This window comes from Hipposideros armiger, unplaced genomic scaffold (assembly GCF_001890085.2).
Source record: "Hipposideros armiger isolate ML-2016 unplaced genomic scaffold, ASM189008v1 scaffold_136, whole genome shotgun sequence".
Taxonomy (NCBI): domain Eukaryota; kingdom Metazoa; phylum Chordata; class Mammalia; order Chiroptera; family Hipposideridae; genus Hipposideros; species Hipposideros armiger.
This window is the reverse complement of record NW_017731486.1, coordinates 868,247-890,151: the sequence shown is the minus strand read 5'-3', so window position 1 is coordinate 890,151 and position 21,905 is coordinate 868,247. Positions and strand designations below refer to the sequence as shown.

Genomic DNA, 21,905 nt, shown 5'->3' with positions numbered 1-21,905 from the left:
TGAGGGAATTCTAATGGAAGAGATAGACACTAACCAGATAATCTGAAGGAGGGAATATAGCTATAAAGATATATGTAGTGCTATGAGAATATAAAATAATGGCTAGAAGTTATCTGGGTGAGGAAGAAAAGAAAATGCAGTAGGAGCAGCATGTACAAAGATCCTGTGGCAGGAGGGAAAAGATGTCAAATAACATCTCATGTTACTTACAAGACTGAAAGAGTCAGTGTGACAGTAGTGGAAACAGCCAAGATGAGTGTGATGTTGGTTTAAATAAGGAATTTTGTTCTTATCCTAACCCACTGAAAGATTTTAAGTGGGGGGAATGGTATTATTGGTAGAGGTAATGTAGTGACATCACGTTTGTATTTATATATAATCTCTGGTAGCAATTTGAAGTAATATTAGAGGGGGAGATAGAGATGAATTAGGCAGTTGCAAGAGGTGACAACTTGGGACTGAGGGAATGGTGTTCGAGATGATGAAAAATTAAGGAGAATCAAACCAATGAGACTTGGCAGTCTGTTAAATATGAGCACTGAGAATAGAGGTATCTTGGATATCTGAGATTTCTGGCTTACATAACTGGAGAAGTGGTGGTGTTATGCACTGAACTAAGAAAGTGGATGTCTGGATGAGGACCAAATGCGTTCATTTTATTTGGGGGTGTGTGGGAGAGTGGTAGGAGGAAGATCGTGATCTCATTAGATACCTTAGATAAATTCAGGTCCTTTCAAGGTGTTAATGAAGAGGTGACTGGTAGGCATTTGGTTATAGGGATGTGGTACTCGAGGAGAGGTTTGGGCTTTGGATAATTAATTTACTTCAGGTGATTATCTTTTTTCTTTACTAGTCAGCGGCTGATTTCCTTTATCTTTAGTGTCCCTCTCTCTCCAGCCTGTCTTCCACATTGTTGCTAGAACTACCCTTTGAAAAATGCAAACCTGATATTGTTGCTCCCTTGGTTAAAGAAAAAGAACCCACACTATTTTCTCATTATGTACTTGAAAAAGTCCAAAATTCACTACCTACGTGTCTGTTTCTCTTTTACCCATAGCTTTGGTTATATAAAACCATTTTCCCAAATACTTTAAGCTGTTGCAAGACTTGACACATGATCTTTTCAGAATATTGTTCTCCCCCATTTCTGTTAGACAGTCTCCAGTTTAAGAATCACTTCCTCTTGTGAAGGCTTTGTTTCCTCCAATTAAGTTGGTCATTACCTTCTTCATGCCACTGTCGAAGTTTGTGCTTCCCTGTGAAAACAGTACTTACCACATTATATATATAGTATTTATGCTTATTATGTATTTTTTGCTCCCAAACTGTACTGTGAACTACATGCCCATTTCTTTTATTTTTATATCCATAGTAACGAGATCAGTCATGGGATGATTGCTCAGTAAACATTGATTGCATTAATAAGACTCAGATGATTTGTGCTGTAATTCCCACGATTTTAGTCTTGGATGACTTTCAGTAGGGTTTTTCATCTACCTTTGCAGGTTGTGTTTTCAAAATTTTGTAGTCCCAGAAAAGGGATGGTAGGGTATTTTGTTACAAGCTGACTAGCTATAGATAAATTGTTCATTTTTTGTGCTTCACCTTCTTCATTTTTGAAGTGAGGAATAGGACTGGGTGATTTCTTGGGGGCTGTTCTGCCCCTAAAGGTTTGTGAATATATTTGACAGTTGAGTACAGAAAACATTTTTCTGTGAAGTGGAAACACAAGGAATTGGGAAACCTTGATTAAGTTCTTCAAACTTTGGTATTTTGTCATTGTTAGTGTTGGTAATTTTGTTGGTTTACTGTACTAAGTTATCTTTTAAATTTTCGTTAAGTAAGACCTTCCTTAACCGTGTCATGCATAGATGGTCTGTGAAGAGAGTCTAGTCTGTTAGCAAGCACCCTTTTATTTTCTGAGGCACTTCCTGAGCTCTCTTTTTGTTGTTGCTTTTGTGTGTTGACTGACCATTCAGTGAAATGTGTCTTCCTTTCAGAGCTGATAGTAGTTAATATAGGAGAGGATGGGTCTTGCTTGCTTTCCTTCAACCATAAAAAGTTGTTTTAAAAGAAAATTAAAAGTTTGCTAGTTTATTATAGTGTACAGACCACAAATGTAATGTTATTTTGTGTAACTACTAAAGAAAAATCCTTGTAAAAAAAATGAAATGTAGGGAGGCTATTATTTGCATATGCTTGTTTACTGGGTTTATTTTAACTGAAATGTGACTCAAATTACTCGATAAAAAGTTTAAAACTTAGGAAAACTTGCATTCATACAAAATTATAATGAACCTCTGTACACTTAAATTTAATAACTTCATATACTTAAGTTTGATATTAGCATTTTACCATATTTCTTTTTTGTTTGTTTGCTGCAGTATTTTAAAACAAATTCTGGATATCACATTTTAAGCCTAAATATTTGACCTTACATTTCTAATAAACGAAAAAAGGGGCATTTAAAAGATATGTAATCATGACACCATTAGCACTTAATAAAACCAAAAACAGTTCTTTAATATCATCTAATATGTAATCTATTGAAATTTCCTCAGTTGTACTCCTGATTTTTAGTTGGTTGGTTCAATCTATTTAGTGTATCCAAATATTCTTAATCTGAAACAGTGCCGCTCCCTACCATTTACTTGGTGAAAAGACCAGGTTATTTTTCAGGAGAATGTCATGGAAAATGTCCCATATTCCTGATATTTCTAGTATGTATTTCTTGTAAATTTGGAGTTAGATTTAAAGGGCTTGATTAGATTCAGGTTTCAATATTTTTTGGTAAAAATACTTCATAGATGGAATAGTAACACATCAGGTGTAGATAATGTCTAGTCTCATTTTTAGTGATGTTTGGTGGTAACAGCCTATCCCTCCATTGAAAAGTTGCATAAATTTGAGCCCATTTATGGTTATATGTGCAACAAAAAAGATTGGAAAGAAAATGTTAGCAATCATTAGCTCTACTTTAGGATATGAGTGTCATTTGTTTTTGTATTTTCACTTTTTTGTGTTTTTCCAAGATTTCTATAATGAACACAGTGCTTTTTATAATAAGAGAAAAAAAATTTAGACTTGATGCCTTTGTTTTCATTTGTTTTTCCTGTATTGCTTTATACATTTGTCTTTCCTATATTTATTTTCGTTAGTAATTTAGCCCTTTACACAGTCTGAAGTCTTTTTTAACAAGACAAGTTATATAAAAGTAAATACAATAGAAAAATAAGTCTAGCATTTGTAACCATGTAGGAACAGTTCACAAATCAAGGCATATAAAGACAAGTAGAAAAACATTTATCTGAAAGTAAATCTAATTTATAACCATTCTGTAACAATTCACAAATAACAATTGTACATGCATGTGTTAAGTTTCATTGAGTTCTTTCTGACGTGAATTGGAATGACTGTCATACTTTTAAAGGTATAAGAGTACCTTTATAGCATAGTTTCTGTTTAGTTTGTTTTCTCTATGAAAACTATTTTACTTTTATAACTTGTAGAGAAAGATGAGTTGTTTGGTCTTGTTTTCTGAATTCTGTTCCCACTACCAAAACCCTCAATGACAACATCCTTGGAAGATATGTTTTTCCGAATCTTTTCAGTTTTTTCCCCTACGAACTTGACCAATAAAAGGTTTTATGAACAAATTAAACTAATGTGTATACACATTTAAAAGTCCCTTCTGATTATAAAATTAATAATTAAAGGTTTACCACCTACCTATCACTGTTAACATTTGATATATTTCTTTTTATGTTTTGTGTGTGTAACTGCACATATATAGTTTAATTTTTTAGTTAATATAATTGTGATCATTTTTTCATGTCAAATATTTGGCTTCTAATCTAATGAGATTTTTAGATCTGTAAATGGTGCTAGAAGCATTTATTTCATGTTCTCCCAAAATATCCATTTCTCTTTTATTTCCTCGCATCCTATCTAGATTTTAACCCTCCATCGGGCACAACTGATCTCACAGATTGTTTTGCATTTCTGTTGATTTTTTTATACTGAATTTATGTAATAAACATTGTTTTTACTGTGTGGCAAATTAAAATTTCATTCTGAATAAATAAGCATGCTTACATGTTGTTTTCATTCATTTTCAATTTAAATAAGTAAATGTCATACACGCATCTAGTAGATGCATTGTGCCCCAAACTCGTAACTTTTGCATTGCACTTGATGGAGGGTTAAAAAGTAATCTAAAGTCTGAGATTTCAATGTTTGAAAAAATATATAGAAAAAGTACATAAATTAAGGTGACTTCATTTTTAAAATTGGTAATGAAAATGTTTTAGGGCTTTCTTAGAAAGATACGTGTAAAATATTTTCTCAGTGTTTGATACTTGTTTCAGGAAATGTTCATTGTTGACCTGTGGGACTAAGAGAAATACAATAATCCATTTAAAAATCTTTTCCATATATTACTGATTTGACTGCAATTTCATGCTTTAAATGTTGCACAACTCCACCTGGAATACTTATGAATTAGGAAATAAATATAGCTAGATAGTTTGCATAAAATACATAGAATTTATGAGCGTTTAGGCCCTGGAGTCAGACCTGATTTGACTTTCCACTTTCATTGCTTTGTAGTTGTATGACCTTTAACAAGCTGTTTTAACTTCTCTGAGTTTGAGTTGACTCATCTGTAAAATGGGGATGATACACAGTAAAAGTATCTCATAGGCTTGTTATGAGGGTTAAATGATATAATTCATGTAGTTACTGATACACGGTGAGCGCCAAATAAAGGGTAGCTATTACAAAAACTTAACGTTTATCACTATTTTTACTATTAACTGCTGCTGCCACGCTATTACTGTGGAAATTCTTAGTAGATATTCTGTAACTTCATATGCATGATTATTTTAAGTTAACATTACACTATTCAGCAGCATAACCCTTATGTAATTGGAAAACTGTACAGCTGTAATTTGTTTGTAGAAACACTGAAGTAGTCATCATCTGCATTGCTATAGCTACATTGTATATTTGAGCTGAGCATCTAGCCTTCTCATTAGGATTTTTACCTAATCTATTTCAGTTAAGGTAGGATGAAGGAGTAAAAATGTAATATTGGAATACATGATTTATGAAGATCTAGAGCCATAGTATTTGAAACAAATATGCATACTTCTGATATTTTTTGTTGTTGTATGTTGATTAAAAAGAATCTATGTGTATATCCATTCAACACATATGTTAGCAGCTACTACGACTTAAGGCTTGTGTTAATTACTCCAGTTCATTCAGGGATGAAGTGAATGTTTCTTCTCAAGGGGCTTGTAGTTTTGTTGGGTGAGATAAAACTTGTACATCAATAAATAATAAAAGAAAGTGAGATGTGCCATGAGAGAGGTATAGATTATGCACATGTTTATGTCAACCATGTTTTTCCTCAGAGATTCACCCTTTGGTACTTTGCACTTTCTGGTATTAATAATCCAGAGTTACCTCATAGCAAAGAGCTCAGTAAGACCTTGTCAACAACTGAAGGGTCTGAAAATTTAGCCTGTTAAAATTTTATGGTTGTTGGTAGAAGACATGAGATTCCTAGGTTTAGAGACAAAGGATGTTATTATTCATGGCACTGCAAGCAGCATGCGCTTCTTATTTGAGTTGGTTTCCTTTGCCCCCTCAAATTCCATGGCGACAACACAAAGGGGTTCAGTTCAGGTGGATGCTACACATGTAAGGGGGTTTGTGTTATAGCTGAGAAATCTTTGAGTTTGGGGAACCTGAATCTTTCATAATGGGTTGCATGGAAACCTGCCTGACCTTTTTTCCAGAGGAAGCTTATCTTTTTATCCTGGACAGTAAACAAACCTATCCTCAGGAGGGAGACATTGTCTTTCAAGACTGTTCACCACTTAATACATCCATGAAAAGATAGTCTGGATAAAAGCCCCCAGTGCCTCCACTTGCAAAATGTGCAGAAATGCTAGAGACGCATGGGGAATTTTCTCAACAGGCCTCTGAGTTGCTAGCCTAAATGGATGCCACAGAGTTCATGAATGAATGTTCATGTACATTGCCTGTTTATTCTTCAGCTGCATCTCAGAGGACTTGACTATTTCTGAAATGCTGCATGCTATATACTACTATTTATCCTGAATTAACATTTGATTCTCTTCACAGTAAGCAAATACTGAACTCAAGTTGATACGCCTGTTGAGGTGTTTAGAAGTGAGTGTACTGAGGTCTTCAGCTTACTTTAGAATGCATCAAAGATAAGATGGATAGATGAATGGACAGACAGAGATGAGTAGATTGTTATGTCTCAAAGTAAGTAGAGCAAAATATTAATTGTAGAATCTAGGTAAATGGATATGTTATTGTTCACTATACAATTATTTTAATTTCTCTGAAAGTTTTCAAAATGTTAGGGGAAAAGCTAACTGCTCTTGTCCTTTCTTTTCCCCAAGTGAATTTTCTTTGCAACTAAACTCAGCTTGGCATTTCAAGAAAATTTAACGGCAATTCATATCAAAATAAGGATGGATGATAACCATTTAAAAAATTGTTTAGTCAAAGTGGTACTATTTTTAGCATAATGGGAAGGTTCCTTTTAAGATTGGGAGGTTTGGAGAATAAAGGTCCCGCTACTTAACAGGAAATCATTGCTCTGAATGCTAGAATTTTTGGTATACATCATGAATATAAAGGGTGTTTCATGCTGGAAATATATTATTTTAGGCAGAGGAGGAAGGGCAGTCTTCTGGGTGAGCTGCCCCAAACTTTTCCTACCTTTTTGAAATTTCAGGTTCCAAGTTTATTCAATCATGTGTCCAAGCCTCATTACACAGAGGCCATATTTCTATATGTTACATTTCTGCCTGATTGTTAGAATATGGGGCTGGAAATAGGATTTTGGCTTACTGGCAATAACAACTTGTAGTTGAGTTAGGGCAGAATACTTAGTGACAGGAAATGTTATGACTCTTTAAAAGGGAGACTAAAGGAGGACAACCAATGTAATTACAAGATAGAGTTATTTTGACTGTAGTTTTTTCTTTCTCAGTAAAATAAATGTAACCTGAATTATATGGTGTTTTCTTGTTTTATATGGAATATTATTACATATAAACAGTGAAATTTCATTTCTAATATAGGAAGTATGTATCAGATGGTACTTGTGGTTGGTGATTAGTATACCTGACTGTCAGGTAATCTTAAAATGGATTATTGTAATAATTGATTCTAAATGTTAAACTATGCATTTATATTGAACAAAGACAGGATTTTCCTCATTCATAGGGATTGAATTTTCGAAATCTTCAAAACATGAGTGTTTATTTTCTGTATACATTGGTTTAAATGATTGACTTTCTCATCAAAACTGCTTTACATCTCAACAAAATTGGGGAAATAAATCCCTGCTTTCCACTGTTTTTTTTTTTTAAGGTTACATCAAAGATCAGCTTTTCTAAAAAGATAAAAACATTTATCGCCTTGCATACAGGAAAAATATGTACAGTTTAAGGAATTATCAAAAGTAAATGCTCATGTATGTAATCACTGCTCAGGACAAAACAGAACTAGGCCAGCATCCCAGAACCCTCCTTGTACTCTCTCCCAGTTACTACCTCCTTTCCCTATTAAGTTAACCCTGGATGCTTTTTTTTTTTTTAAAGATTTTATTGGGGAACAGCTAAGTTGTTCTTCAATCTTAGTTGTGGAGGGTGCACCTAGCTCTGCTCCAAGTGCAGTCGCCATCCAGTGGCCTGTTGGCAGCTGGCAGCTCAAGGTGTGTTCAATCTTAGTTGTGGGTGGGCATAGCCCACCATCCCATGTGGGAGTTGAACCAGCAACCTTGTTGTTAGGAGCATATGCTCTCACCAGTTGAGCCATCCTGCCACCTGTTGGCAGCTCAGGCGCAGCTCATTGGCCTATGTGGGAATTGAACCGGAGACCCTGTTGCCCAGAGCTCACGCTCTTAACCAACTGAGCCACTTGGCTGGCCAACCCTGGCTTTTGTTGTAACCATTTACTTGTTTTTCTTAATGGTTTAACCACCTAAGCATTGCAGAGTATAAGTATTCAATTAGATTATTGCTATAATCCAGTGGTTTTTTTTTTTTTAACCCTATTGGATGCAACATCCTATTTTAATATATTTTGTAATGTTCTCTTTACCATTCTGAAATAAAATTCATGAATAAAATTACCTGTCAGCATACATAATTAACAGTATAATTCCCTAACTATAATATAAGGGAGAAATAAAAAGAAAGTTAATTTGTAATGAAATATGCATTTGATTGTGTAAATGTTTGGGCATGACTACACTAGAAGATACAATGAAGTAGCAAGATGCTTGTAACCTACTTCTAACAAATAAGCTTGCATTTAAGAAAAGTAAGGCAAGATTTACTTGAATAGAGAACTGACCAGTTTTCTTTAACATTTTGAAATAAGGGCAAAATAATATTTATAAATATCACGTAAATGTGTCACCTAAAAATGTCCACTGATACAGCTATGTTGTATTGTTGATTCAAGTATCATGAGTGTGACATTGCTGTTGGTAGAATAATTTTCTGTAATGGTGAGCTCACCTTTTAAAGTTTTGGAGGAAAGAACAATTTTTTCCTCTTTTACACAATAGATGTATTTCTGAAAAAGATAAATTTAATCATGAATTTTTGGGGGATATTTGAAAATTTGGTGGGATTGGGGCATACTACTTTGCTATATGCATCTGCCCTGGCATAGCTGAATGTCTAAGATCTTGTTCCTCTCCCCCAACCCCCACCAACAAGTGCACCACCCAATCATGTCAGGCGAAAATACCTGATAGGGACAATATCATCCTGGGATTTAGGATGATTTTTTAGCAAATACATTACATAGTTTTTCTTTCCCTCTGTTTTTGAGGGTCTGGTCTATAAAGGTAGATTTTTATCAGGTCTTTTTTACCTTCAGGCTTCAGGGGTCCAGGCCTCCCACCTCCACCTTAATCTCCCTACCTCACCTTTAACTCCCAACAATTCAATGTAAAATTATTGTGAATATTTGCTTGTGTATGTTTTTCTGGGGTAGTAAGCTTTCATCAGATTCTCAAAGGGCTCTGTGACTCGCAAGAGTGGACTGATATTCCTTCCCAGGACCCCTAAAACTATTAAATCTGATTATTCTTATGCTAATGGTCATCAGTACTTGGCTAATTTTCCATTTTAACTGGGAAAATGGGCTCAATAAGGGATCTACCCTTATTGAGAGGTTTGGTTAGAGGGATACAATGGAGCAGAAAATCTCGTTCATTAGGTGGGTTTATTATAGGTAATTTTACATTCTCTTGATAAGGCTAACATATCCAGTTAATTTTGTTTTAAATTGGTGGAGTTTTTTTCTTTATACATACTATCTTCATCTGTCGGTAGTCTGCATTTTTATGTCTAGAAAGGACCATAACCTATTACTGAAGATTTATAAGCCCTGCTAAGCGATATAAGGTTTAAGTACTATTCCAGAATTCATATGTTAATGAAAATTGACACGTTTATTTTCTGAATCAGCTTTAAAAATTAATTATTTTACCTTATTTTGGATAATTGGTATTTTTCTGTAAATTGGGGAGAATTACAAAAACTCAATTTAAAACTTAAAAAACATTTACATAATTATGTTATGAAAATATAGGATTGTTCAAAATTAAAATTTTGTGAAATGTTTCTTTTGTCATGTTAGCATGTTAGTTGACATAGTCCTATAAAAACTTCATACGTTTTTAATAATCTGTAGTAATTTTTGGACTTTGAGAGTGTTAAGAAAAGGAATCTATGTCTTTAAGACTCCTACTTTTATCAGTAGTTTAAAATGTGTTTATAGCCAACCATTTTGTGGATTCATATGGCAAAACGGACAGATTAGTTTTCTCCTTTACTTTCATAAATGCTAATAATATATGGTAGAGTTGTTAATCTGCTGCTCATCCAAAAATTCAAGCAGTTGGGACTAAAGAAGAAGCAAAGGGTGTGAAATAATACAAAAATTGAACGATTAACTTGGCCATGTAATTAAAGCAAATTGTTAGAAAGATTGTACTTCATATATACCTTGTATATATATATATATATATACTTCCCCCCCCAAAAAAATGACATGCATACCTGTTGATTTAAATGGCTGTTTTACATTAAGTTTTTTTCTTTTCTGTAAGTGGTTCTCAGCCTTTCTGTATTTTCTTCTAACATTCTCTAATTTCTATCTCTGTCCTCTAATCCCAGATCCAAATCTTTATTAGAAAATATTTTATAACTCTAAAACTTTAAACATATGATAAAATAATTTCACTTACTAGGACTTCAAATAAGTACCTTTTAATGGCCTTGTGTTTGAAATTTCTTTTCCTCATGTTGCATTAGGCAGATCTGTTTGTTTTAAAGTTTTAAAAGACATGCTTATTCTTGTTTATTTAAATAAAAGAAAGATAGGCTTTATAATAGCTGTCTTTGAGTTCAGTCTTCTAGTTTTTTTAAAACCAATTGTTTAAAAAAACTCTTTAAAATTGCTTTTGTGTTAGAAGTGTGTGGTTTTTGCTTCCCATTGGAACATATTTTTAATTTTATTCTCTGTCTCCAAATTAACAGGTATTTTTGTTGTCTAAATTAATCTGTATAATTTGTCTAGGATTTTCTTCAGCCAGGAGCAAAAATGGCTGTAATCTTTCTTTTCCCCTCTTTAAAAAAAAAAAATGTTTCAGACTTATTTAATTCAGGCAGGACTGGATCACCTTTTTTGTATTCCTTGTTTTGCCATTTTATGTTGTTTGGGTGTAGAACCAATGCCTAAAAACTTTGTATCTAGGGAAGGATGTTTGACACGGTGGTCTTAATAAATAACAAATATGTGAGTGAATGAATAAATGAATGAATGAATCAAACCTAATTGAGTTAAAGAAAGAGCACTGTTGTCATTGGATTTATAGTGTCTTCAGACATAGGTCTTTGCAGTTGGCTTAGTAAAATGAATTTGAAGATGTGCACTGGTTTGCAGACCATTGGAAAATCCTGATCTTTTCAGTAACGTACTAACCTACTATAAGAATATAATTGTTGAATTATTTCATAAATTGAAACTTAAAATTCTTTTATTTGATAGAAATTATACATGCTCATGTTGAAATTTTGTAAAACATCGTAAGGAATGAAGAAAATTAAACTCGTAAGTCTACTACGTGGAGAAAAGTATTGTTAGTCATTTAGTTTATTTATGTACATAGACTTAATACATACTTCAAATAAAATTGAGGTTTTATACCTTTAATTTTGAATTCTGCTGTGTGTGTGTGTGTGTGTGTGTGTGTGTGTGTGTGTGTGTGTGTGTTAAATTTTTTTTTTCCTGTTTTTGGTTTTTAAACCTCACAGGCCCCTTCACAGATGTAGTCACTACAAATCTTAAATTGAGAAATCCATCGGATAGAAAAGTATGTTTCAAAGTGAAGACTACAGCACCTCGTCGGTACTGTGTGAGGCCCAACAGTGGAATTATTGACCCAGGGTCGACTGTGACTGTTTCAGGTAGCACATCATATCCTGAATTTATGCAGTTTGAATTTTGATATTTTATGATTATGTTTTAACTGGGTTTTAATTAATAGGATTTCATCTGGAGGGAGAGAAAAGTTTTTTAAGTCTTTCTGGCTTTGCCTTTAATGCCGTCCTTGTGTTCTCTTACTGTTTGTAAACTGTTGCAGAAAATTTCTCACCCTTATGTTGTGATGGCTTGATTTATAAGCAATTGTCAATTTATAATTTTGTATCTATTATTTCTACAGCTCACTACCACATTTTCTGCCCTTATTATTTTATCTTTGAAGTATTACATCATTTTTGTAATTCAGATCTCTATCCAATATTACATATTACATGCAGCTATAGAAGTATTCTAAACCTTTTCCTTAAAATATACAATGCCTCTGTTTTGTTGATTGTATCAAATTAGATGGGTATTTTTGCTTTTCATTGTAAATGCCAACAGTGCCCTGAACTTGAAAACTTAAGTTTTATTACTCCCTTTTGTGTTTACTTGGAGTCCAAGGAGTATACTTGGTTCCTTCCATATATGGATTGTTTACTTTTGCCGTGAAGTCTGTGCTGGTGCCATAGTTAATGCCCTCTATAAAACATTTCTTTCTTCCCTCAGATTTTCTAAGACAGTACTCCCTAAAGATCTTATCTAACATAGCTGGGAAATAGGAAGCAAGTTAAAGAGTATATCTTACTTAATGGGAGAACCTCTCAGGCTTCACACAGAGACCATTTACTCATACTTTCTAGTAGTTCTCAACTCTCACTCTGTGTCTTAATAACACAGAGCAGGAACACATGGACTTCTCCCAGATCAGAATCTCTGAGGGCATGGCCTAGACATGTGTACCTTAAAAAAAAAAATGCCTGGGTGCTTCTGATAAGATATTATAATAATTCTTTATCAGTTTTCTCATTTTCAAGCCCATAGCAGATTAAAAATAGCAAATTATACAAAGCGAAAGCCTAGAACAGACCCATTAAGAGTATTTAGAAGTAGAACCTGACTGCAAACACAGTAGAGGACAGACCATAGTCAGAGTCCTTAATGACTCTAAGTCCTCCATCAGGTGTACGTCAAAAACTCAGAGGTAGGAGGCCCTACAAAAGATGTTTTTAATGAGTCTTGTGATATGGTGGCTGGGGGGAATGCTTTCATATTTGTTTGTCCAAGCCATCAGTCAGTTCATGGGAAAAATGTATGGGGAATAGGAAGATAAAGCAATTACACATGCATTCTGGAAGTTGCTCTGTAAATCTTTAAGCCTTTAACTAAATTGGAAGAAGATGGAATTATTTCTCTTCATATGGTTAAAAATAGGTTTTGGTGCAAATAGTTATATTCCTAGAAACCCATAAAACTATTCAGAATGACTTTTTCTTTGAGGGTTCTAGATTGTTGAAGTTTTACTGTATTAAGAAAATGTATACTTTTCAAGGCACTTTTTCCCACATAAACCCCTTGTATTGAGCATCTGACTTATTAAAAACTCCAGACACACTAATTATTATTTGCATAGCATGCCCTCAGATTCCTCTCCTCCCATTAGAACTTAGCTCTTCTCATTTTTAGTGTAGTGCTTTTCCATTCAAACTCTACACTTCCTCCAGCAGCTTTCCCTGATTGACTCTACTTACTCATTTTTTTCCTCTCACCCTTTAGCACTTAGTTTTATGGATTTACTTTTTTAATTTGTACATATTTATATATTTTTAAGATTTGTCTTCCTCTTGTTACATGGTTTGCACCCTTAGAGTATAATTTGTCATAAAGCCACAACCATGTTTTAAGTTTTCTTTTTATTCAGTTCCTAGTGATTAGCTTTCCTAGTGATTAGCTTACAATGATTGCTCAGTGAAGGATATTAATGGAAGTTTATTGTGCTTTATCTGGACTCTGGGCATTTATAGTGCGTTTTCTGCTACTATGCATTTGGCCCTTAAAAAAAAAAATTTTGTTTTAACTATGATGGAGCTTGATGGACTTCTCAGACATACCTTAGAAATAAGATTTTCTTATATAATTGGTGTTTCTCACATTTGCTTAATTGCATTTGTCTTTTTGAAAGTGTTGACACACACACACACACACACACACACACACCCACACACACACACACACCCCGGTGCCAAAAAAAATGTATACAAGTGGACACTTTGGTCAGTGTTGCTCAAGCAGTAGATTGCCGTAATCCGAAGTGTCTGGATGCTGATGGTAACCACTTTGAGCACCTCTTGTAATTGTAGAAGTCAAACGTGACTTGTATTCATCTTTTGTTATCGGTATATATCGAGTTTTACAATTTTAATACAGTTTTCCTATTGGTACCCTCTGTATATGTTAGAAATAATCTAAGTATTAGCAGAGGAATGATTTCCACAGTTTTGTATACATATTTTGTATAATTGCTGGTTCATTCATTATTAGATTTATATTACATAATTTAGCATGACTTTTAACTACATGGGGCCTCTAAAAACCCTCTTTTATAGGCTACTGATGCTACTGAGAATCATAAATGCTTAGAAAATTTGAATATAATTATTAGGATGCTAGAAAACTTCTAGACATCATGAGGCCATATAGTTACCTTATATACTTTGTTTTCTTAGAATCAGGTTTAAACAAATTAATAAACTCTTCTTGAATGGGTGATTATTTAAAATCTATTTTTTAAAAATTAGTTATATTAGAACAGCAACGTATGGTGGTGAGTTTTTAAGTTACTTAGAATTTCTCCTTTAAATATGCTAGCTGTCTAATCTTAAGAGATATTACCACTATTAAAATGAAACCTAAATTTGTAGTTAGTTTTAATAGACAATTTATTAGATTTAATCCAGGCTTGCAGGCATTAAAATAGTTAATGTTGGTAAAGTTTTGAAAATTTTCCCAAACTTAAATTTAGAGGGGACAATCGTAGATTGAGATATATATATATATATATATATATATATATATATATATATATAGATATATATATATATATATATATATATATATATATATATATATATAGCCATTGGTTTATTTTGTGGGTTATTAAATACTTAGAAAATCAGAAAGGTGGACAATTTAAAAATAATTGGAAAACATAAAGTTGATTCTGGATCCTTAATGCAAGTAGTCCAGTGTTTTGTTCCATGAACCCTTCCTGGTTTTCTTTGAATTTGCATGTTAGTGAATGAGATAATAGGAATAAGAAGCAAACAAATGCAGAAGACAATGTAATGTGTCCTTTCTTCTTATTTAGTAATGCTACAGCCTTTTGACTATGATCCCAATGAAAAGAGTAAACACAAGTTTATGGTACAGACAATTTTTGCTCCACCAAACACTTCAGATATGGAAGCTGTGGTAAGTTGAACAGAATTTATTTTGGGGAATGTTGCTTAAACTGGGATTTGTTTAATTCTCAATTGAGGAACCTAATTTAAAAAAAATACATAAATCTGTTTATTACAGATAACCCTAACTTAATTTCAACGATGAAAGAATTTTGAAATAGTATCTTAGAAACAATTTAGAAATGCTACTAAGGAGAAAGTCCTGTAATCTCTATAGAGATATTAGTGAGATTTTAATGGGTGGTGATAGTAGCTCTTTTTAGGATTATATAGAAATTTCTGTGGCATTGCCAGCTAACTGTGGCAGGGTGATCAATACAGAGTGCAGCATTGCATCCTGGTTGAGCCAGACACCACTCCTGCTCCAAGCAGCTACACTAATCATTTAGTTGTCCCTTGAGGTGAAACCTGTTTGACAGGATCATACTTCTTTTGTCTCATGTTTGGTTTTGTTTGTTTTTAGTGGAAAGAGGCAAAACCTGATGATTTAATGGATTCTAAATTGAGATGTGTTTTTGAAATGCCCAATGAAAATGATAAATTGGTAAGTAGGAAAATTGGAAGCTGTTTTAACAAGCTCTCAGTTACTTTGAGATTAATTTTCCTTTTGTTTTGACCTTTGTGGTGTGTATAATAATAGTTATTCCACTTGATAAGACTCTGAAAGTTTTAATAAAAACTTGATATGCTATTTTCATTTTATAACATTTATTCAAGAAGAAAAATGCTTTTAGAAGCTTCATGATGGAGAAGAATCATTTAAGTCTAACAAATTTTTGCCACTTAAACTACTTGAAGTTCTTCTTTAGAATGAGACATGTGTGTGTATATAAATATAATTAAATAGCAGACATAAACCACTTTTTGGCAACTATATACCAGCAGTCTGGGGATAAAAGATTTAATTTCCATGGACAAGCACTTTATTCCAAATTTGGCTGTTCCTAGGTATTTTGCTCAGTTTTGTTTTTGGCCAAAATCCATCTGGGTTTATTCTTTAGTGAATAATTTTTAGGTTGCTTTTTGATTAGTATGAGGTAAATATAATTTGGGGGACTGAAGCATGTAATTGTGTAGTTTAAAAAAGAATCTTTGAATGTATAGAGTAGGTTGGAAGGGTTCCATGGTGTAATGGTTAGCACTTTGGACTCTGAATGTATAGAGTAGGTTGTGGTTACTTTCCATATTTTCCTTCTGAAATGCAAATTTGAATCTTTTTCTATGGTTGTAGGAGGAACTTGAAAGGTAAGTAGGTGTTTTTCTTGGTGACAATATGTGAAGTAATATGGATAAATAATATTGTCACAATTAGGTTACAGTCTGACAAAACTATCCCCTACATCTGGAGGCTCTTTGCCCTATTGAAAAATAAACTTGCAGATTTAAATACATGGGCTCAATTATTGTGTTAATACTCTTTTAGGATAAGCTGACATGAAAAGTCCCTGAATGGTAATTAGGTTTTTACTAAATTATGTTTTTAAATGCCTTTTAAAAGGGATTTGGAGATATTTGCCGCCACCTCCTTCTCCCACCACCCGCCAGTGAATGGGTAAATTCTTACTGGAAAGTGAGGGTTCTGTGGCATGTTTGTGCATCCCTTTTGGAATTTACTTTCTCTTTTGTTTAGGGTGCCAGGAAGCCATAGCTTGCAGAGCTCTTTATTGGAACCGAGAAAACATGATAGTATATTGTCTGGGTTGATTAGTTTTAAAAAAATTGTTTTGAGATATAATTGACATATAGTACTGTATAAATTTAAGCATAATGACTTGACATATATATTGTCAAATGATTATAATAATAAGTTTAGTTACCATCACCTACAGATGCAAAAAATAAAAGGAAAAAGTTTTTTTCCCTTGTGATGAGAACTCTTAACTATAGTCATCATGTTGTTCATGACACCCACAGTTCTTATTTATCTTATAACCGGAAGTTTGTATCTTTTGACCACCTTTATTTAATTCTCCCCCTCCCGTTCTCCAGCTCTGGTAACCACAAATCTGATCTCTTTTTCTGTGTGTTTTGTTTTTATGGATTCCATATATAAGTGAGATCATACAGTATTTGTCTTTGTCTTGACTTATTTCTCTTGGCATAGTGCCCTCAAAGTCCATCCATATTGTTGCAAATGGCAAGATTCCTTCTTTTTTATGGCCGAATAATATTCCACTGTGTATATATACCATAACTCTTTATCTATCTGCTTAGGTTATTTGCATGTCATGGCTATTGTAGATAATGCTGCTATATTAATATGGGGTGCAGATACCTCTCTGACAAAGCGTTTTTATTTCCTTTGGATATATTCCAGAAAGTAAAATTCAGTGGAATAAGAGTTGACTTGTTTTAAAAACACATTTGGATATTTTCTCAATATTTATGTCATTTTATTACAATCATTTAGTAAACATAGTTAGAGCTATCTTTTACCTGAGCTTCTAGTATGCTCTGGATAGCAGTCAATTTGAGACTGTAGCCTGAAAGGGGCTGGAACTCCAAGTATTTGATATTGCTAATCAAGAGTAGCGCTCACTGCTTTGGAAACCAAAACAGAAGTTGATAGAAATGATATGGCTATGGTAGTTGAGCCTAGCCATGTTACCACGTCATAGAGGAGAGTAACAGGTGTATCTATATATATTTATAGCTCGTAGTAATTTAAGAAAGTGGTTTTGGATCTGCTAAAGGGCTTAAACAAATGGAGTCCTTTGAGTCCCACGCCATGGAACATGAGCAGAAGTGGTTTGGCACTGTAACCATTTCAGAGCAGGTATTATTAGTAACCCGAAGTCTGTTCAATAATTTTAAAGTACTCGAGAGAATATCTGATTTTGAACCTGTATGAACTAGCTGCAGAATGTATTTGCATTAATTGAACTACTTGGACTTGCTGTATACTTATTGACGGATTACGCTGTAGGGAATATTTGCTGAAGATAATGATATTTTTTTAACATTTTATCTTGAGAAAATTTAAAGACTTAGAAAAGTAGACATAGACAGTACAGTGAAGGCCTGTGAATGTATGATCAGCTTTCACAATTACCTGTCCATGGTTAATCTTATTTCATCTAAACCCCACCACTTCCCATTTCACATTATTTTAAGGGAAACCCCAGATGTGGTATAGCTGCATCTGTAACTATTTCAGTATATATCGTTCAGATATAAGGACTTTAAGAAAAGGGAAAAATTTTAATGACAATATTACCAGTAAGCCTTTACAAGCTCAATAGATGTTAATATCAGACAATCCAGGCAGCATTCAAATTAGTCTAACAGATGCATTTAAATTTTTTTTGCAGTTTGTTGGAATTGAGATCAAAATAAAGTCCCCATACTCCTATGGATATGTTTCTTAAATCTCTTAATCTATAGATTCCTTCACTGTTTTTCTCTCACAAATTATTTATTAAAGAAACAGGGTTTGTCCTATATAGACTTTTCCCAACAGACTAGATTTTCCTGATTGCATCCTTGTGTCATTTAACTTTTCTTCTGTCTTTGGTATGTCCTATAATTGGAACTAGAGGCTTGATTAAATTGAAATTTTTTTGCTGGTGTGGAGAGGCAAGACTGCTTTGTAGGTGGTGATATGTTTTCTTAAGGAGGAATGTGATGTCTGGTTGTTTTTTGTGTGAAGTTAACAGTCATTGGTGTGCAATGTGTAGATAAGTGGTTCTCAATCAGTGGTAAATCCCCCCCCCCACCCCCCGCTCCCAAGGGAACATTTGTCAATGTCTGGAGACATTTTTGGTTGTCGCAACTATAAGGGGGAGGGGTGCTGTAGGCATCTAGTGGAGAGAGGCCAGGGATGCTGCTTAACTTCCTACAATGCATTGGACAGCCCCTACAACAAAGAATTATCAGGCATAGCGCCGGCCGAGTGGTGCATTGGTTAGGAGTTGGCTTGGAACGCCAGCTCTGAGCAGCAGGGCCCCGGTTCGCATCCCACATGCGAGCCAGTGTCGCTGCGCCCTCTACAGCTAAGATGGTGAACAACAGCTTGACCTGGAGCTGGGCTGCGGTGAGTCACCGGCAACGGTGTAGGCTGCAGTGGGGCTGGCCGGCAGCTGGTGTGTGCTTTCGTGAGCGGCCGTCCAATGGCTGGCGAGCGACTGCCTCACCCAGGAAAAGTGCAATGATAATACCAACATGGGCCAGTGAAGTGACGTCCTCCACAACTAGACTAAAGAACAAAAGGACAGCAACTTGTCTGTTCCCCTTCCCCAATTCCCCAATGTTATTCCCCTCCCCCAATTCCCCAAGAAAACCTAAAAAAAAAAAAAAAAAAGAATTATCACGCCCAAAATATCAATAAAGTTGAAATTGAAAAAAATGTGGTTAGGTCTATTCCTTTAAGGTTGCATAATGGCAATATTTCTGTCATTCCTGCTTCTTTTTATTAGAGTACTTGTGTAGAGAGAAACTTGTGCTAATCTAATATTTTATTCAGTGATAGAGTTTATAAAGGCAGGATAAATGCCTTAGTCTTTCTCTTTAGTTATAAGCTTTCAAAAAGTGAGTTGGTTACAAGTGTCCCTCTGATAAGATGTATAGTCAACTTCCCTTCCTCCCCCTTTCCCTTCTCTTTTCTGTATTATAAACTCATGGACTTAACATATCTGTGTTTCAGTTCCTTGCAGTTATTATCATTATTGGTGCGCAAATTGGCCAGTAGGAACTTCTTTAAGTTGGTTCCCAAGTCCTTTTACAAAAGCTTAAGTTGGTTTACCTTAAGTTGGTCCTTTGGTTATTTTCTTGATGTTTAATATCACAAGATATTTCCAGACCCAGACCTGGAATCAGCCACATCTTCATGAAGCTCTGGCTTCTTTCAGTGGGAGATCGGTATTTCAAAACCATAATCTGGCAACTGGGGTAATACAATGATTTTTCAGAATTTCCATCAAACCTTTCTTTTGGCCAAGATTAGAATGGAGGCCTGATTGTCACTTGAAGGCACTTCTTCAAATGGTAAAATTATGTGACCATCACATAGGATAATGTGTATCCTTTTCTTTCTTGTGGTAGTGATCGCATTATATTGGTGGGATATAATCTTGAATATCTTGTATAATTCAAAAAGTAGAAAATCCAACACTGGCTCTAGGAGGAATGGGCAGCAGGTACACTCTGAACCAGTTGCAGTGCTGTTTCCATATAGCAACTTACATGGCTTGTTAGCTTTGCCATTATAATTCTTAAGTGTTTGGGTTTACAGTTACAAGTTTTGCACATAAAATGAGACTTTATATTTCAATATATTAGTATTTCAAATTTATGTAATACAAATATTTTTTTAAAAGTATATACTACATACACAAGGTGTGATCACAAAATAAACTAAATGTTTAAATAAAAGTTGTTATAGGAAAGATACATTGCCATTAATCCCTCAAAATACTCCCCCTCACTTGGAACACACTTATCCCATCGTTCTTGCCCTTTCTGAAGCAGTTCTGGAAGTCCTCTTTTGTGAGTGTCTTTAGTTGTGCTGTCATGGCTGCTTCAATGTCCTGAATCAATTCAGAACACTTACCTTTCATGGTCATTTTGACTCTGGGGAAGAGCCAGAAGTCGCACGGTGCCAGATCTGGGGAATAAGGTAGATGAGGACACATGGAAATGTTTTTATTTGACAGAAATTGCTGTACCAGAAGCATCGCTTCCGTGTGACACGGAGCCTTTCCGTGTGATCACAAAATATGTTGAATGCTGCTGCTGAGTGCCATTCAATGGAAAGGCAGGGGTCTTCAATACAGGAAGCGGCACATCAAACCTTAGTAACAGTGTGTGACAAGTTTCAGCTTGTTCAGTGCAGTCATCTGGGTGTAAGCTATGGTTGAGAGAAGGTGTGTTTTAAAGTGTGCCTTAAATCATCCTCCATCATGACAACGCTCTGTGTCACACATTGCTTCTGTTATATGGCAATTTCTATCAAAGAAAAACATTACGGTGTTTCCTCATTCACCTTATTCACTGGATCTGGCACCGTACAGCTTCTGGCTCTTCCTCAAAGTAAAAATGATTCAGGACATCGAGGCAGCCACGACAACACAACCGCAACTAAAGACACTCACGAAAGAGGACTTCCAGAACTGCTTCCAACAGTGGCAAGAACGATGGGGTAAGTGTGTTCCAAGTGAGAGGGAGTATTTTGAGAGGGATTAATGGCAATGTGTCTTTTACTGCAATAATTTTTTTAAGAATTTAAACATTCACCGTATTGTTTGATCACACTTCGTAGCCTAGAGGTGGCTTTAGTTGATTCATATGCATGTTAAAAGGAAGGGATGAAACACAGCTATGTTTTTATAAGGCAGTATTTCCCAAAGTTTATTGCATTGGAAGGGTTCTGTGGTCAAATGAGTTTGGAAAAATGGTGCAAATACTTTCTCCCTATAAATAAGCACATTGCATATTTGCATATTATAAGCGTTGAATAAAGAAAATGTTGTTTAACCCAGCATTTCTTTTTTATTTAATATAATGTAATTTACTTCTCATGGAATAGCTGGTATTCTGTAAAAGACGCTTTTGGAAACACTGATACTGCTTAAACTCATTCTTGTAGTGCTACTAACTTGCAGATTCTATAAGAATTCTTTTTTTTTTTTTCTTAAATTGGGGAATTGGGGAGGGGGAACAGTGTTGGGGAATTGGGGAGGGGGAACCAGCCAAGTTATTGTTCTTCAGTCTTAGTTGTGGAGGGTGCCAGTCGCCATCTGGCTTCCCGTTGGCAGCTCGTGGCCTCTAAGCTCAAGGTGCCAAGTTCTGTCTTAATTGCGGGTGGGCATAGCCACCATCCTATGCAGGAGTCAAACCCAGCAGCCTTGTTAAGAGCATATGCTCTACACACTGAGCCATCCGGATGGCAGCTCAGCTCAAGGTGCCGAGTTCAGTCTTAGTTGTAGGTGGGCTAGTCCACCGTTGAACCGGCAGTCTTGTTGTTAGGAGCACATGCTCTCACCAGCTGAGCTATCCTGCCACCTGTTGGGGCAG

At 34.8% G+C, this 21,905-nt stretch overlaps 1 protein-coding gene across 3 annotated transcripts in view; it reads left to right on the top strand.

Annotated features, from left to right (window-relative positions):
• Nucleotides 1–21,905, top strand: part of VAPA (VAMP associated protein A) — a 40,506-nt gene that overhangs the window by 5,334 nt on the left and 13,267 nt on the right. For 2 of the 3 annotated variants that reach the window (XM_019649963.1, XM_019649964.1), the window contains exons 2-4: nucleotides 11,385–11,537; nucleotides 14,801–14,904; nucleotides 15,358–15,438. In XM_019649963.1, the coding sequence (XP_019505508.1) occupies nucleotides 11,385–11,537; nucleotides 14,801–14,904; nucleotides 15,358–15,438 (338 nt within the window). The remainder of the gene's footprint in view (nucleotides 1–11,384; nucleotides 11,538–14,800; nucleotides 14,905–15,357; nucleotides 15,439–21,905) is intronic. The other variant, XM_019649965.1, reaches the window with a different exon arrangement.